An 18,502-nucleotide genomic window follows, 5' to 3' on the forward strand; every position below is an offset into this window, starting at 1 on the left:
TGATTTTGTGACAGAATTTTGTCACAACATTAATACTATGGCAGCATTCTCATTTCAACTGTGCTATATTTATGTCGAAAGCTAATGTTAGGAGTGAACAATTTAAAATATAGAAATGATTACAGATACCAGAACCATTGTACTGATGCATATGTGAAATTAATGAGAACATATTCCTATGTCTGTTCATATCAAGACCTCCATAGTTATTGCAAAATTACACACATGAGGTCATGTGAATGGAAGTTGTGCTGTAAAAATATAGGTATGAGTACGTGCTATAGATGGGACTCCACAATAAGCAGTGGAAACAGTGTGGTTCTGTGGGTTCCTGCTTCATATTCCAAAGGTTCCAGATTTAGATCTTGACCCTGGGCTTACTGTCATGACAAGGGTTTTTCATGCTTTTTGTCAATCACTCCAGGCAAATGCCATGATAGTCCTTCGGATTATTAACATTTAAACAGCTGTTGTCTAAACCAATATAATAGGCAGAACTGTTTGTATACAATAGGAAATGTGATATTGTTCTTTGAAAGTAAATTACAATGAAGGATTTTCTGCTGTAATTTTTGTATTAGTATCTAAAATTGAAGTAAGTTAAGGGAATATCTTTTATTCTCTTGATGTAGTTAATAGATTTCAGGTTGTTAAATTCTTTTGCCAAAATAAGTAGTCAGAGAATGTGACATTGGTGTTTCTTTTTTCTTACAGGATTCGAAATGAAACTGGGAGAGAAAGAACCTGAACACTTTTCTACATTTTTTCACAAAGGTGGTGGCTTGGCAATTTGTAAAATTTGTGGCAAAGCTGTCACAAACATGAAAAGTCACTTCTTAACTCACCAGCCTGAAAAACACCAATGTCCCATTTGTTTTTCTACTACAACACGTGCGGACAACCTAAGGCGTCACATGAGAGCGAAACACCCTGATAGTGTGTGATAGGTATAGTCTTGTCTGGTTTAATTCATTTTAAGAGAATTGAAATTCATTAAGAATACTCTAAAGTTAAGACTACATGAGAATTCTGATTTATGACAGACTGTTAATTTCAGGTGAAAGGAATGGGTCAATTACTGTTCATTTCCATTCTGCTTGAAGATCATTGTAAGAAGTCTAATTTTTTGTAATGAAATTAATTTTATGGCCAAGTGATGTGTTGTTTCAGTAGAAGAACAATTTCATTCTGTACATAAGGTCATTCATCTCTTTGTTCCAGCCATTCCAAAACATTTGAGAATGTCAGCATATCTGGAAGAACAAATGGATCGAGGTTATGAGAGCATGTATTATAAGGTGCCTGATATCCCAGCTCTGTACAACTGTAAGGTGTGTGGCAAAACTGTCAGTAACCGGTGGCATCACACTCGCAGCCACAAGCCCCAGAATCTCAAGTGTCCCTTGTGCCAACAAGTCTTTACAAGAAGGGACAATATGAAGACTCATTTAAAATGGAAACATGGTGGCTTATCTATATAAATAGATTCAAGACTAAGGAATACATATAAAGCCCATTTCCTTAAATGGCATTTTATAACATAGCTATTTATTGTCTCATAACAAAAAAAATGTGAACTTGCATTTCCTTTTAGATTAAAGTTCTAAGAACAGTGTAAAACCTGGTACTACATGATCATCGGGCAGTGGATATTATCTCGGCTCGCTTTGCTGTGCTTTTATATGTTCATTCTGATTAAAATTTAGTATGTTCAAAGAGAGACTCGACCCATGAAACAAACTGACATTGGAGAAATTGTTGAAAGTGATGACCATTATGTTCCTTACATACACTTATGCAGCAAATCATGTTATAAAACATTCACTGTAATGTGTCTGTCCCTGTGGCATTTCCTGAATACTGAATTTGAATCTGTATAGTGATTTTCATCACCATATGCTTTGAAATGGCCCATGCAATAAATCCAGGAGGCTAACATTTTCACTTCCTGTTGGACATAATCCTTTTCTATGAGCTGCATGTACCATATGCCAGAGATGTGCAGTGAGTATCAGCAGGCACTTTGGCTTGTTCCGAACTTGTTTTAGGGAGTTCATTTGGTGATGGAAGTTTCCACAAATAGGCATGAAATCCCATCTTGTGTCACCAGAAAGCTAGGTTTACTGGGTACCTCTTCGATTTCTCATTGTACCCATGAGCCCAGCTCATTATTTTCTTTTTGTTGGTTATTTTTCAACAATGTTAGTGTCTGGAATATATAGCATCAAATGGTGAGATGATTGATAGTTATAGGCAGTGTCAAGTAACTTCAAACAAGACCCTGCATTCCTAGTCAAATCCTGCACATGGCTTGTGGTGGGAGGAGTTTCTTAACACTCGTTCTTCCACTTTCACCAACCCCTCATGTTTCATTGAAACTACCCTATTCTCTTTTCGAGGAACATATTACAATAATGCAAATATATTGTCACTCATCATGCAAAGAAAAATACGTTTAATGTGTATTACTAATTTATACTTTGAAAATTAAAATATAATAGTCATATGTAATGAGGAAAAGAATTTACGATTTAGCGCACAAGGAAACTGACGTTTTTAAACAGATGATAGAAAAACCGTAAGTATAACCTTCTTCGAGGGTGCCTTATAAACAACTGGACACCTGTCACTTCTCACACCCTCGAACCCACCCCCGTGTCTGAAATTTTTCTTCTGCGCATTCAAGGTTACTCTTGGCCTTGTTGAAGTTACGTGACACTTGCTATAGTAGTAACGTCAGTCAGGATAGCCATTGTCTCAGCCAAGATCCCAACTTAACACCACCCAAATACAAGTTGAGAGCACTATCACTAAACCAACATATTCAGATTCATAATTAGAACACAAAGAATGAATAAATATTCTGCATAAGTTTACAACATCTTATGTTGATTGTAGGCCAGATGAGACCATAATATAAACTGTGTGAAAGAAATTGAGATCCTCACAGTCGTGTCTGTGATGAGTTCTGTCTCCTGGTACATAACACCATGTAATCTGTTTCAAGTCTTCGCTCTGCTTGCTTCCTTCTTCATGCAGGTTTCATGTTTGTCTTACACTTTGAACTTGAAGATGAGATGACGTGTTCCTCAGAAATATCAGTTGACTTTCGACAGACTACCTGATGTTATATCCCAGAAGGCAGACCTCTTTGGGAAAGAATGGTTTCTGTATAACGTACATTGACAGAACCTCAATTTGAAGAGCTGTTCTCTTTTAGAGTATAATGTGATATATGAATGGTGCTTTTGGAATGTGAACACACAGATCATTCAGAGAAATGTCAGTCCTAGAAAGGGTCAGCTGTTGAGTACTGTGAGTAATATTGTGTCATTACATTGAGGAATTTCTGTCTAACCAAGTGTTTACCCCACAAGTCCTAAGTGACAAAAATGGAAAATCATAGTAGTTGGAAAGCTTGGCAATAAGCATTGTGCTTAACATGCCTGAGTAAAATGTTGAGAGGAACTCAGTTCATACCTCAGCCAGGTCACCGGCTATTCTGACTTTCTTTTTTGTTTTTTTCTTTAGTCTCTTGAGAAATATGCTGGGGTAGTACCATAACCAGGCCACAACTGCTTCCATCCAAATTCTTTGCAAATTATCTCCCATATACCATCCATCCCTTCAGCATTATGTAAGTTGTTAAATGACTCACAAATAAGCAAACAAATACGATGTTGATTCTAAAGGGTTCTGATGATGGTGGATGACACACAGAATTACTGGGTTTCTGGACCTTTTCCATTGTCCGCATTCTAAGTAACAGAGGACAGGACGTTTCAGAAACTGGATCTGTTTGCGTCTTCAGGTGAGAAAAGAAGACACCTACTCAGTGATTGAGATTAGCTCTTTCTAAGGGGCCCAACTAAGTGGGGTCCTCCTTTCTCACCTGAAGACGAAAACAAATCCATTTTGGGAAACATCGTGTCCTCTCTTACCTAGAATCCGGATGATGGAAAAAGTCCAAAAACCCAATAATTCTGAAATACAGTGTTGAATGACGAGATGCAAATGATTTATCTAAGAAAGGAAGCGTATTTAGGGCTCTTATTACATGTTCACCCATAGCACAAAATGCTGTTCACAGACTGGAATTTGTTACTATTAGTATAAACTTTATCACGAAGTAAGATTGGAGATCATCTGCAATTTCTTATATAACTCTTCTTAGTATTCTTGACTTAAGTGCAACATATGAAGTGTAGTGAAAATTATAATAATGTCAGATTTTTCAAATGAAAATGTATAAAAAATCTGGATTTTCTTAGTATGTAACAGTGCTTAATTTCCTGATTAATTAATATGGTAAATGCTGCTTAGATACAGGTAATGACTGAATTTTTATATATTTTTTTGAGAAACAGTATTTTATTTTAGTAAAGAGTATAATTGTATGGTTTCATGAATCCCTACTTGCATGCATATCATGTAATAGAATATTTGAAGTCTCATTCTATGTACAGTACCTATAGAAGTTATGTATGCACTTCATTGTATGTGTTAGCTTCTGTTTTGAGGGGTAATAAATATGATGCTTGTAATTGTGATGTGTAAATTATTTCTTTTCACCCTTTCTTTAAGTAGGTATCTAAGTAATAATAAGTTGTATACCACTTTTCAGGGGCCATATGCAAGTATTAACAAATGGAAAACCAAAAGTTATCAGATAGTTATCAGATTATGTATTGTGTTATGGTTCCATTGTTGGTTTCTTTCTTTGTTCCAGCAAAGAAATGTCTGATATTGGAAAAGATGAAATACATAATTTTTATCCTTAGAATATTTTATATATTACATATTTATCATTAAATATTGCAAACTACAAATTAAATTTATGGAAGATAATAATGATCATCATCAGAAGAAAACTGTTTAGCAGAGTTTTTTCTTGTAAAGAAATCAATTATCAGTTTGAAATTCTGGCTCTTTATGCTGCAGTCAAATCAAGACTTATGTCATAAAAATAGCTGTATTTATGGTATGGTAAATTTGAACAGTGTCACAACATAAAAATAGGATTCATTGTGTTTGAAAGCTGTTTTGCAAGAAACATTTTTAATAAACCTGTCTAGTGCTCAACTTTGAACATTTTGATACTGCAAGTTAATATTGCAAGTTGTAAATTATTTAAGTGTGTTAAATTAGCTGCAAATGTTGAAGTAAGTTTGTGTCATCCCAGTAATGCCTACAGAAATCCACAAATAATAGCATGTAATAGAATTCATAAATTTTTCCACTAATTAATACCATGCATTCCTGTGAAAGCATTGCTGCAGTTCCTTTGAATATTATTTTGATGTGTATATAATAAAAGGACCCTAAAATGAAATTTTCATTCATGAGCATTTCACAACTTTAGTGACACAGAGTTTTTCCTGTTGCAGGGTCAAAAGCCTGGCACATGAGACTTACATTTGACAAGCTTCCAGGCTACTCCAACTTGCACCGATGTAAACTTTGTGGCAAAGTTGTAACCCACATTCGCAACCACTATCATGTTCACTTCCCAGGGAGGTTCGAGTGCCCACTGTGTCGGGCTACATACACACGTAGCGACAATCTGCGAACCCACTGTAGGTTCAAGCACCCGCTATTCAACCCTGACACCAGAAAGTTTGACTTACAAACTGAGGGCTTAGATTTGAATTCTTCAATAACTAGCAACGACAAATCATCATGATTCCAAGCAGATGACACTATATGGTATGCCGCTGATCTTCATGTTCTTTAAGCCCATGGTTTCTAAGTGTAATGTGAATCAGCAGTTTACAGCAGCATGGCATACCTGAATAATCTCCCACAGTCTGCCAGTCACTGTCTCATATTTGCATCAGAATTGTTTGTATTGGTGACGGTGACAAGCTGCCTACTTATGATTCTCAGTTAAAATCCAGCCTTTGTTACCAGTTGAATTTGCAGCAAATAAATGTTTTAATGTTGTTTGTATGTTGGAATATGACACTGATGTTGCCATTTTTAAATTTTATTATATATATTTTGCAAAAAATGGCATTTTCAATTGCAAAGAAGGTTAAGTCTGACATGCTGGAAATAGAAATGTTAAAACACTGAATCAAATCTTCTGTTACTGAAAACTGTTGTTTTTATACCAAAACCTGTTCGTTGGCTATTGAAGTAGAAACCTATGCAGTGATCGTTGATTTATTATTGATTTACAGTATTTAATTCTGTTATTATAGAGGGGCTCTGTAATTTTCTATGACTTAACCAGTTTTACACATACTCAATTTCATTTTATCATCTTGTATACAGTTTTTTCGCTATATAAGCACAATAGACCACTGTAGGTCGCAGTGCAAGTTCTGAGCAGGCCTACCCCTCATACATTCACCTACGCTATATAGCATCAAATTGCAGGATGATTGATGAATTGAAAAGGATTTGGAAGGAAGCTGGTATGGCCTAATCAAGGTACTATCCTGTCAGTTTCCTAAAAGGACTAACAAAGACCATGATGTTGTAGCTAAAATTTGAACCAGTTGCATCCTGAATTAAAGTCTGTATTGTTACCATAACACCAGCCTGCACATTTTTACAGTTGTTAGGTTCTGATGATGCAGTTTTTAAGTAGAGCATTATTACAAGAGAAGTTATTTTACTACAGGTACAAGATTACATGAATGATAAAGATGGAAACAAAATAGGAGCTGAATGTATTCTAAAATAAAATCACTCTTGTCAGAAGTATATAAAAGCAGTCAGACTTTCTTTATGTTGTACATATGTATAAAACTAAAAATATTTTTCTTTTTCATTGTTTGTTGAATCTGGATAAGTATCAGAGTTATCCTTGAAGTTCCTGTAAAAGTCCCTTTTGACTCAGGTGCTCTGCACATAATCTAATAAAATTTCAGAAGTTATTAGATTAGCTGCAGAATACCCAAGTTTTCTTCAGAATTTTTCTTTGTGGTGTGCAGGTGGAAGAAATATGCCAGTCCATAATGTTCCGTCACTGTTCATAGCGTCTTTTGAACGAAAAAAGAACCGTTGCTTAAAAATGAAATCACTTGATTTTTCCAGCACAAATTTCCCTCCATTTGTGTCTGGCTTGTGAATAATAAATTCTATTTTGTGTACAAGTGGTAGATCTTAAAAAAGAATTTTCTCTCCTGCAAGGTTATCAGTCATGCAGTTATGAGAATAATGAATCAGAACACCTTCCCTCCTTCCTTTCTTCCTTCCTTCTGTTTTTATCAGTCACTCTGTGAATTCATTTGCACTCAATATGAGTGTTGTCAGGAACTACATATTTCTGGTCACTTTACTGAAGACTGAAGCTGTCTTGAAGTGTGACCATGCACATTATCAATGTATGAGTGTTCTTGTTTTGCCCATCTAGTGTGCTTAATATCAGAATGAAGGTTCACCAGATACTTGAACAGGCAGGAATCACTTTGTTTGCTCCTCTAGCAGCTTGACCTTCATACCACATTCAATAGTTAGCAAATATTGCTGCAGTAGAAGGTGATGCTTTTCTTTCACAGGTACCTCTGTGACATCCTTGTCAAATGCTTGTTTGCAGATAAGCTGTACTGGCTTTGTCCTACTGTTTGTGTTCTGTGTTTCCTTGCAGCTTAGATCTTTTCCCCTCCTTCAGGTAGTCCAATTTTAATACTGTTTTGTCTCATGTTTGACAAAATTAAGCATTTGATTCTTTATTGCTGAATTCATTGTACAGTTCACATAGAGTGATATGGGATGATGTTTCCTTGAATATTCTTCTGATGTAGTGTCTTTCATAAGCAAGCACAGAGAACATGGTGGATTCAGATTTGATAATTTCATCAGTTATCCTATATATCCTGGAAATGCTTACCATTGCCTGTAATTCCAGAACCTTAAGTTCATTTTTGTCTAAGACTGTTGCAAGAAAACGTTTACATTCACTGAATACTTGCAGAAAGCTTTATTATAGAATATATCTAATGTGCCATTTTGTCCAAAATTGTTAATCAGTTGTCATGCACAAAAATTCTGCTTGTCTACATCTTCTACTCTTATCTTTATTGTAGCTTTAGTCCTTATTTTGTTTAAGCTGGACATCTGTGAAACTGTGTCAGATTTGAGGTTTTCATGGTGGTGACTATGAAGAATGCTGTATTCTAGGATGAGGTGCCTTGTAGATCTTATGTGAACTGACGTTTTGGAGGAAGGTATTGTCTCCATATTCAGGGCAGAAAAATTCATGAGCAAGGTACCAGTGTGAGTCTGCAGCCACCGGCTCATGCTGGTTCCTCGCTTATGGATTTTTCTACCCCGAAGATGAAGGTGATACGTTCCTCTGAAATGTTGGTTCATACAAGATCTACATGGCGTCACATTCCAGAAGATGAATTTTCTTCAAATCAGCTTCACAGAGATTTAGTCTTTACATTTATTTCGCAAGTGTAAAGCAGCTTCATTTTCAATAACTTCTTCTCCATTCTGAATCTATATACGACGGGGTACCCAAAAGAAACCGAACTTATTTTTTTTAAACTTGTTTATTCAAATTTTAAGCACAAACCTTCAATCCCCTTCAAAGTACTCTCCACTTACACTAATACACTTGTCTAGTCTTTTATTCCATTTTTCAAAACATTGTCTAAATTCATCTTTTGAGATGCTTGACAGCGCCTCTATCGTTTTTTCCTTCACCTCAGCAACATCAGCAAAACGCTTTCCTTTCATGTCTCTTTTCATTCGAGGAAACAAAAAAAAAGTTTTGATCATTTCGGGACTCTTCTTTCAAAGCGCAGCATGCTTCCACGCGACCTTGTTTTTGTTCATCAGTCAGCAGTCGTGGCACGAATTTCGCAGCCACCTTTTTCTTTCCCAAATCTTCTGTCAGAATTCGCTGAACTGAGCTCCAAGTCACTCCCGACANACTCCACAATTTCTTAAATGGTCCGTCATCGATCTTCCTTGACGATTTCACGAATTTTTTCAGCATTTTCATGTGTTTGGACCATTGCAAAAACGACGATCACACAAAACAGTTGCCACTATAAACTCTGCCGAAACTAGTCCTTACCTTCTGAAACAACGGTAGTCGGCTTATCGACTCAGAAATGTTAGCTCTATGCGCTCATAGCGGCAAAACACGGTGCTACAAAAGCTCTGCCCACAAAAAAATTAGTTCAGTTTCTTTTGGGTACCCCATCGTATCTTCATTTTTATTCTTCTCCTTGCTTGCCTTGTTCCTCCTTTACTTCCACACTTTTTGGTGTCAACTTGGATTTTCACTGGTTTCCTGCTGTATGTCTAGGAATCATATGATCTCTGACTGTGCTACAGTTGCTTCTTCCTTAATCTTGGCTCCCAGATATAGTGTGACTTATTTGAACATATTCTGGTGGTGTTCTCTTGCGTTTCTTCTTTGCCGTCACTTATGTAAATCACAGTAGAAAAAGTGGATAAGTCAGCTTGCTGATCAATTTTGTAATATTGTCATATGTAAGGGGTTACGCTTAATGAAATGATGTGTTCTAGTTCAGATGATTGGATTTATTAACAGCTTGGTTACACACTCTTAATTACGCTCTAATATAATGCTCTCACTGATTTACACACACCTCATAATCCACTGTTACATGCACACACTTGTCCTCTCCGGGTAACTTATCTCAACACAGAAGTTAGCGCTTCAGATCACTCCAAATATTGCACATAATTAAGATTCTACGGTTACTCTTTAAATCTTCTCAGGTCTTCTATGAACTTCCTGTTGCTGTTACTTAAACACACTCAGACACTCCCGAGTACTCCAAATACTGCCGAATATTGACTAAATACTCCTCAATACTGACTCCCTAGGTATTCCATTTTCTCTTATAAACCCTCAATCGTGCAGGCAGAAAACGCAGCTTGCTTCACTGTTGCATGAAGTCACAGCCTAATGTGGAAGGGGTGTTTACCACTGTGTAGCAATGGGTTCAGTGAGGGGGAGGTGTGTGACGTCACTTATGGAAATGCATAGGTCACGTGACCCCTACTCACTGTTGTACAATCCAAGTGTTCACAGAGCTGTCGTCTAGCAGCGCACTGTTAAATCTGCAACTCTCACATTGCGCGCATGCCCTGAGGTCTCTGCATCTCAACAGTTCATGCATAGAGCGAATACACTACAATATTAAGTTACAATACAAGTACCAACTTCTGTACTTTTGCGCAAAAATTACACTAGACATGGTTTAAAATTTGGTAAATCAGCATTTTATAATATATTTTTCTTTGCATGTGCAGAACTTCATTCTGCGGGACTTGGCCGGCTTTTTGCATACACATATCTTCATATGTACCACATGAAGAATTTAACCAGTGACATGTACTGGATATTTTCTATCCCCTCACACACACATAAGGTGCTAACCTTAACTTTATCACGGTTCCTTGTTGACTTAACCATCTTTGCGAATGCGTTCAAGAAATTATGTTCTTGGTCCCTCAGAGGTGAAAAATCTTACAGATGTCATGCTTTGTCTATTTATGTCTGTCAGTTTGTGGTCCAGTAACAATTTTTTAATTTGTTGGTCAGTCATAATATTCCGTAAGCATGTATGTAGTAATGATATCTGATCCTGTACTTCCTTTATTTAGTCAGACATATACCTTGGGTGTGAAAACACCAGTGGCCTACTTACTACTGCTGTATGAATGAAGCCTACTTATTAGATTAGAGGCCTCCAGTGACATGGATAGGTGGAGAATGTGATGGTGTCTTTCACAGATATCTTTCAGAAACCTCACTGAGGTGCAGAAGCAATCTTTCTTTTTTTTCCCAATTTAATTAACAATTCTGCTTTGAGCAGATGGGAATGGGGACAGGTATGTGAATAAAGAATGGAAGAACTTCACTAAAAATGTTAAACAAGTTTCCTGTTGTCTTGCAGGAACACAATGGCAGCCTTACTGAATTTTGTTAACTCCTCTAGGAGTGAGTAAGAAACTATGATGAAGTAAAATATGTTTATAAGTTCATGCTCCAGCCTACTGGAAACACAATATCACTGCTTTAAAGCAGTGTGAGATAGGCAAAATACAGGTGTTGGTTTCTGTTTGGTAAACATGTTAACCTCTGTGTAAACTTCATGCATATCAGCAATCTGTGCTGTAATCTAATATGGATTTGTTACTCTTAATACCATGTATGAAATGTCTGTAACAGCACATAGAGGTAGTGATTGCTGATTTATTTGTTCTCTTGCAGGAACAGCAGTGTCAGTGGTATTGAATGAATTTACCGATTATAAGACATTGTTTGTGAAACTCTCTTCAGGAGCATCAAGGCAATGTAAAATTTGCGGTAAAGTTGTGGTTAACATGAAGAATCACTACCTCTATCATAATCCTGGTCGATACAAGTGCCCAATTTGTTTGCGGGCATTCTCTCGGCCAGATCACCTCAAGCAACACATGAAGTGGAAACATGCTCGCATTCCACTTTGGGATTTTACAAGAAATCCTGCACAAGCCCTTGACCACATGCCACATGGGCTGGTCTGAAATTATTGTCAAATCTTCTAAATTAGTTTGTATGAATAGAATATCTTGCACCAGAGACAGAATGTATCCTTATTATAGAAGTAAAACTGGTAGTGGGTACAACAAAATTTGAGTTTTATTTGGTAATTTAGTTAAAATGCTTCTAGAATATATCTAATTGTTAAGAACTGAAAATAATTCTGGTAGATTTCTTCTGGGTCAAAAATGATGTGATTTGTTTTCCTTACGTACTGTATTCTGAATCTTATATGAATTCTGATAGTCTGAAAGGAGACTGACTTAGGCTTAAAATCATGTGTCCATCATAACAGAACAGAGACATTTGACTTCACTGTCTGCCTAAGGCAACCAAATGGACATTAATTTCACAACAGATCTATGGATATTTAATGGGCATAATGGACATTGATTTCACAACAGATCTATGGATATTTAATGGGCATATTCCTGTCTGGAAACTTGCATGCATTTTGAGACATGAGTGTAAAACTTTCAGCTTGTTCATAAAATTTAAGGTGATATCTTTATATTGACAACCATATACAGTAGAACTTGGTTATAACGTAATCAAAGGGACCTAAAAATAGTGTCGTTATAAACGAATGTTGTTGTAACCGACTTCCACAGTAGCCTTATGTTAGTCACGTAAAAATTTACTAAAAACCGAGTTAAAATATTCAATTTTTTAGTGAAATACGTAGTTAAGTACAGATTAATGTAACATTAACGTGGAATTGCACAAATGTGTAATATCAAAGACATAATACAGCGCTTTTCACTGACAATACACACAATATTTTATGAATCACTTTAACTTTCTCTTCAGTGCTTAAAACTTTCTTTGTCATTGCCATGTTTTCACTACTGCACTTCTCTGGGTTTAGGCAGGAACACTATAGGGTAAGTAGACAATGTGAGGTCCTGTTAGACGAGATTCTAGGAAAGGAATGCAGTTAACAACCTGCCGCGTCCTCTTGCACTATTCACGCAGTCCCACCCCACACCCTTGTTTTCGCATAAAACCCACGCTCCTCTTGCAGCCCGCGGTTGTATTCTTCCAGGACAGTCACGTCAGCAAGTAGAGAAAGTGAGGGTGGGCAGACACATCGAACTTTCCCACGATATCAGAGAAATTCAGGAATGAAAATGACGTTACATACGAGGTTGATGCATTTGTGCATGTCGTACTAAGCAAGGTATAAAAACAGTTGCTTTATGAGGAATTAGTTCGTACCATTGAATATTTGACGCAATAGACAAGGTGTCGCAGAAACCGATGTTGCTGTAACCAAGTTTTACTGTGTTTATTAATACTTCACCTGTGACAGTCAGGTGGTACCACAAATATGGTAAATATTGACTCCAGGGGCTCCAAGGAAGAGATTCCTTTTTGAAAAAACTAATGGCTACTCAGCTAGTCAAGAAGTTTCCTGCCTTTTTTAGAACTCGGAGCTAGATTGCTGTGTCACAGGAGCTTTTCATTGGTCCTTGTCCTGGACCAGATGATTCCAGTCCATGTCTTCACACCGTGCTTCTATAAGAACCATTTTAATGTTATCGTTTCTTCTATTCCAAGGTGTCATAAGTGGTCTCCTTTCTTCAGATTTTCTGAAAAAAAAAAGTGTTTTCACTTCTTATCTCATCTATCTGTGTGGCACATAACCTGCCCATTTAATCCTCTTCAGTTTGGCAACCCTAATAATATTTGGTGAAGAATACAGATTAGGAAGTTCTTCATTATACAGGTTTGTCTGTTAGTGTGTTATTTCTTCCATAGTTTCAAATCTTTTCAGCACCTTGTACTCAAGTATTAGTCTCTGTTAACAGGTAATTTATTAAGTCTGTACATTTTTCTTTAACTAGTGAATTATAATTTCCTTCTCTTTACACATATAGAAGGGTTTAAGAAACACATAAAAGGGAATGTGAACTTGTTTTGCACCCATTCATAATACATATACACTTAATGTGAAGTTCTTCACTGAGAGTAATGATGAAAGTCTGAATTACGTATATAGCCTAAATGGTAAGATGGAAGCTGCTGGTGTTAAGTATGAATCTTTGAGTGAAATGTCAACTCTGTTTTACAGTATGTAAATTTCATTGTATGTTGGTCATGATAGGTAACTTGATGTCCGGCAGCCTTGGGCATGTATGTAATTCTGTTTAAGACTCTCTAATAAATTTGTTGTTTCTACAAAATACATGGGAAAAAGAAGAATAAAAATTATTAAATGAAAGTTGTGAAGTCAGTATCATGGAGTGTATACAGATGTGTGAGTTTATTATATAATGGAGTCTATAAATTCTATGTAAGCATTATTTTATGTATTAATGTTATGTAAAGCTAACAAACAGTACATCAGAATATTGTGATAATTTGGGACTGGTGCTAATATATTGTATATCCACATGTGCAATAGTTGCAAATAGCAGACTAACATGTATTCAAGCATTGTTTGTTGGGTTTCATTGTTTGTTTTGTATGATTAATTTATTTGTTGTTATTAGGATATGCTCGTGTGCATAGTGTTTGTTTCAACCTTTATGAAGATTTATAACTAATTTTGAAATTATTAGAAAATTAAAAAGTAGATTCTTAAAATAATTGATAAGGATAGCAGCATATCAGTAGTTGATATGATGTTGATATGCTCTTCTAATCTTTTGTGTTATTAACAAAATGTATATTATTTACATATACATATATTTTAATTTTAAATAAAATTACAGAATATTGAAAATGTTTTTATCACCTTGTGTATCCTTCTTCACCAATACTAAGGTCATGCACTTATGTATGTGCAAGAAATCCTACATGAAAGATCTCTTCTAATCCTGTTAATGGTCAGACCAAAATAAGTTTGAGGCCAGTCTAATACATAATTGAGCTGCATCATCAAAGACATAAGATGGAGACGAATTTGACACTCAGGTAGAGGTAATTAACACTTCCTGACTTGACAGTAATAGTAATATTACTGTTGGGCTTGTCTCTCAAAGCTGCTGATGGCAGTGGTCAGAATATCCCAATTTTTTTTTTAATCATGAGTGTACCCGCAATATTAACATGATCTTTTCACTGACTGATAGATACTTAAGACTTCTAGTTTCAGTGGGTATGAGCAGAATTCGTCTTCTCATCTTTAAATAATGTTACAGTAATTTCATGACAAACAAATTGGTACTTTGGTTCATAAACAATCAGTATATTGGGCTTGATGCTGCTATCAAAGACTGATTTATTTCCTGGTTTAAAAGTAAATGTATATGAGCCCCAAGACAAATTCATGTAATTTTAGTTCATTCTTAATATGGCCCTAGTAAGGTGGATAATTGATAGGTTATCCTTCACCGTCAAAATATATTACAGGGTGTACAGTAACAGAAATCATAAATTACTCAGATTCAGAGGGAGAAAGTGAAAGTGTTCATCAGGGAACTTTACAGAAAATTTGTAGAATTTGCTTGGAACTGGGTACAATAATATTCAGAGCCGAAAGCCACATAACCAAATTCTGGTGCTGAATTGGAGAGGAAACTTGTATTTTTTTGGCAAATTAGAACTTTATCATTACCTAAGGCAGTGCTGATATAGAGATATTCAAGATATGTTTTAATTATGAAATATCGGGAATAATTCACAGTACAACAAACTGACATGCATATGACTGAGTAGTTGAGTAAGAGGAAGCAAGAAGATTTAAATATGTGTATTTGCTCTTTGGAAACCTGTCATATTACGGAATTGAAAATATTCTTTGCAGTTGTCTCACACATGGCTGTGTTGTACAAGCCATCTGTACAAGATTACAGGTGTAAAAGTCCAACAGTGCATACCAATTACAGACCAATCAGTCACTTTGTCTTGTGTCACATTTCTTGCAAATTTGATGGCGTTGCACCTAAACAAAAATGAAAGTGACAGAGGACAACCAGATTTTGATGCCTTGTACAATATTTGCTCAGTACTAAAAGGCTTGAGCTCAACATATAAAGAAGAATATATGCCTAAAGAAGAAATCACCATCATTAAAGCATTATGTATGTTTTGAGGGTGAATATTCTTCCATATGTGCATGAAAGGGTGCTTTGACTACCTATGGGCATGTAAAACCAAAACTTTGGATACAGTTATATTACCCCTCCCCCCCATGGCTAAATTGAAATTATTGGGAAAAATCATTCAACAGAAGCCACCTCTTGGGCATAACTTGGAGAGACACATGAGATACAATAATTGAATTTTTGGACATTATCCATGATCCTGTTTTTTTTATTTAAAACAATGTTTCGGACAGTGGATTCTGTCTCTGTCTTGGGGGTAAAAGCCTACTTAGGTGGACCCAATTTAGAGAGCTAGTCCCTATGTCCAGACAGAGACAGAATCCAGTCTCCAAAATGTTGTGTTTTAAATAAAAAACAGGACAATTTATAATGTCCAGAAACTCAATAATTATATCAATATACCATCATGACCAAATTTTAGATCTTATATAAATAGACACATGATGTGCTTACATCTTAAGAGTGTGGGCCATGGGAACCCAGGGAAAATCACTAGAAAAGAAAATCTGTAGCTGTTATGGATGAGTGCAAACACAAATTTGTTGTCAAGTTCACTTAAGATGTTGCCAGGATATTGCTAACTTAAAGAAATCAATAAGCTGGTCAAAGAAAGTTTTCTTTCATGTGTCGTGTCAGTAGTGCATTTGCACACGTTAATACTACTAATGGCTCTACAGCCCACTTTGAGCCCTGGCCGCTTTGAAGACATTTTTCCATTCCATCCGTCTCAGACTTGGTCTGCCAACTCTTCTACCCCCATCAGGTCTTTGGAGGGTGAGTTTTTTTAACAGGATTGTCATGCAACATTTGGATACCATGGCCTGCCTATTATAATCTTTCGATTTTTATGGCTTTAACAATATCTGGTTCAGAAAATAGTTTTTATATCTTATATGCCAGAATTTTCCCATATTACATGCAAAGAAAAACAAGAAAATCCTACCGGAGTTATTCTGCAAGAAAGTTGCTGAAGGACTGTTCAGTGATACAGGGCAAAAAAATGCAAGTACTGGAGCACTTCTGCAGGCAGGCTTAAAACAAATCATTTCTCATGCAGAATTCCAGGAACACAGAAGTGAAGGGACACACTCTGAACCTGCAAAGTATGTGCAAACAGATATAGGTTTCCTGAACAGGAAAAGCTGACAGGATGTTTATGAAAGTTTACTACCAGAAGTGTGATGTTAGTCTTTCTTAGGATAGTGTTTTGAAGGTTACCATTCCAAGATAAACTGTTGGGAGTGATTTTGTCAAATCAAGTTTAGTTACCACAATGTTCAAGTGAAACTTTTGTTCAGTGTACAATTATCATTGTCTTTATTAGTGAACATTCATGCTGCTATACAAACCCCAGGATTTATAACTTTGAACGTTAAACAAGTCGTAATTTTTTTTGTGGCATAAAGATTGAGGTGAGCCTATATTTGTATATATATAGATTTCATGTTATTACATAAAAAGTAGTGAATTACTGATTTTAGGCTTTCGTGGTGGGTAATGTGGATGTTAATTCTGTTCTTGGGTTGTTACACATCAACGCAAAGTAACAACCCAAGAAAGCGGCCTCCGTAGTCTAGAGGTAACATTCCCACCTCATGACTCGTAGTACGCGGGTTCAAATACCCGGCGGAGGTCGTCGAATTTTTAAGGGTGGAAAAATTCAGGGAACAAGTCCTCCGGGAGGGACTTTAAGCCGTGGGTCCCGTGTTGTAGCTTTATGGCACGTAAAAGAACCTCATATCTCCAAAGGAGGTCACTGAGCCAAATTAAGGACGTTTCCCGCCCAACANAAACAGCAGTCTCTAATACCTCCGGTAGATGGGGGAAGCATTATAGATACCTCTCAGTTAGTAGAGCCGGTCTCGCTGGCTGGGCAGGACTGATGGTAAGCACCAGTACCGGTAGGATATAGAGACTGGTAGAAATCATAGAGGGAAGCACAATGGACCAATACAGGTCTAAGTGCATGGGGAAACCCACCCTCTCCAATAACTAACTAACTAACTAACTAACTAACTAACAACCCAAGAACAGGTGTAACATCAAAATTAATGAAGCATTAATTTATTTAATATTTTCTTAAAATTCTGTACCATGAGAGATTTGGCAAGTCTCTGGGTTGATGTGTTAATCTGTAGAGCTATTGGATGTTTTTGAACTTCAGTGAATCAATTTAATTACATTGAATTGAATTATTAGTGAAGTGTATTTAGCCTGCTTTTGAAGTCATTAAATGAGTACTACAGCAGTGCAATATCATTTCTGAAATCGTATAAATTGGTAAGAAGACTATCAATATCCAGTTTCTTTTGCAAAAAGCTGATACCTATAGCTCAGAAAGTTAAGGTTTTGCAAAATGCCAGAAACTTACACTTCTTGTGTCCCATGACAAAACTGGGTTAATTTACAATCCTCTGTGAACCAAGAGATCAAGTAAATGACAACTGCTATTGTAATGATCGGAGAGGCCTTCTCTTAGCACCAAGAAAAATAAAAGGTACGTGTCATTAGACATAGTTGGGATTTGACAAGCAACGAAAGCAGACTTAACAGTGTAAGGATGAATAAAGACTGCATATCCAATAACACACTCAACATACCCAACTACAACCCAACACCAAATATAGACATTATAAACAACACAAGAGAAGACAGTTACATTATATACACAACATTATCAAATCAAGATTAGCCAAATAAACTGAAATATAGTCATGAACAATAACAAGCCCAACACGACCTTATTTAAACTAAGGATGAAAAAATATCCAGAATACGATATCTATATAAGCCTAACATTTTAATAATATTAAAACTTTTGACATACTGTTAATATTTCAGGGTCTTTATAAGTTTGACCACTTAGTTTATACATTTTAAACAAGTTTATTTTTAGTATAGAACCACTTAATTTGTGCATATAATG

General features: G+C 36.1%; 1 protein-coding gene across 7 annotated transcripts in view; it reads left to right on the top strand.

Annotated features, from left to right (window-relative positions):
- Positions 1–18,502, top strand: part of LOC111872821 (sex determination protein fruitless) — a 160,875-nt gene that overhangs the window by 129,595 nt on the left and 12,778 nt on the right. The window contains exons 5-6 of one of the 7 annotated variants that reach the window (XM_023867016.2): positions 5,388–5,706; positions 11,213–12,117. The exons of 2 other annotated variants lie outside the window; for them this stretch is intronic. In XM_023867016.2, coding sequence (XP_023722784.1) covers positions 5,388–5,683 — 296 coding nt within the window. In that variant the 3' untranslated portion in view covers positions 5,684–5,706; positions 11,213–12,117. Of the gene's footprint in view, positions 1–714; positions 948–1,221; positions 4,320–5,387; positions 6,351–11,212; positions 12,118–18,502 lie in introns of those variants that run through there. 4 more of the 7 variants (XM_023867024.2, XM_023867020.1, XM_023867015.2 and 1 more) reach the window with 4 other exon arrangements.

This window comes from Cryptotermes secundus, unplaced genomic scaffold, assembly GCF_002891405.2.
Source record: "Cryptotermes secundus unplaced genomic scaffold, Csec_1.0 scaffold79, whole genome shotgun sequence".
NCBI classification, from domain to species: Eukaryota; Metazoa; Arthropoda; class Insecta; order Blattodea; family Kalotermitidae; genus Cryptotermes; species Cryptotermes secundus.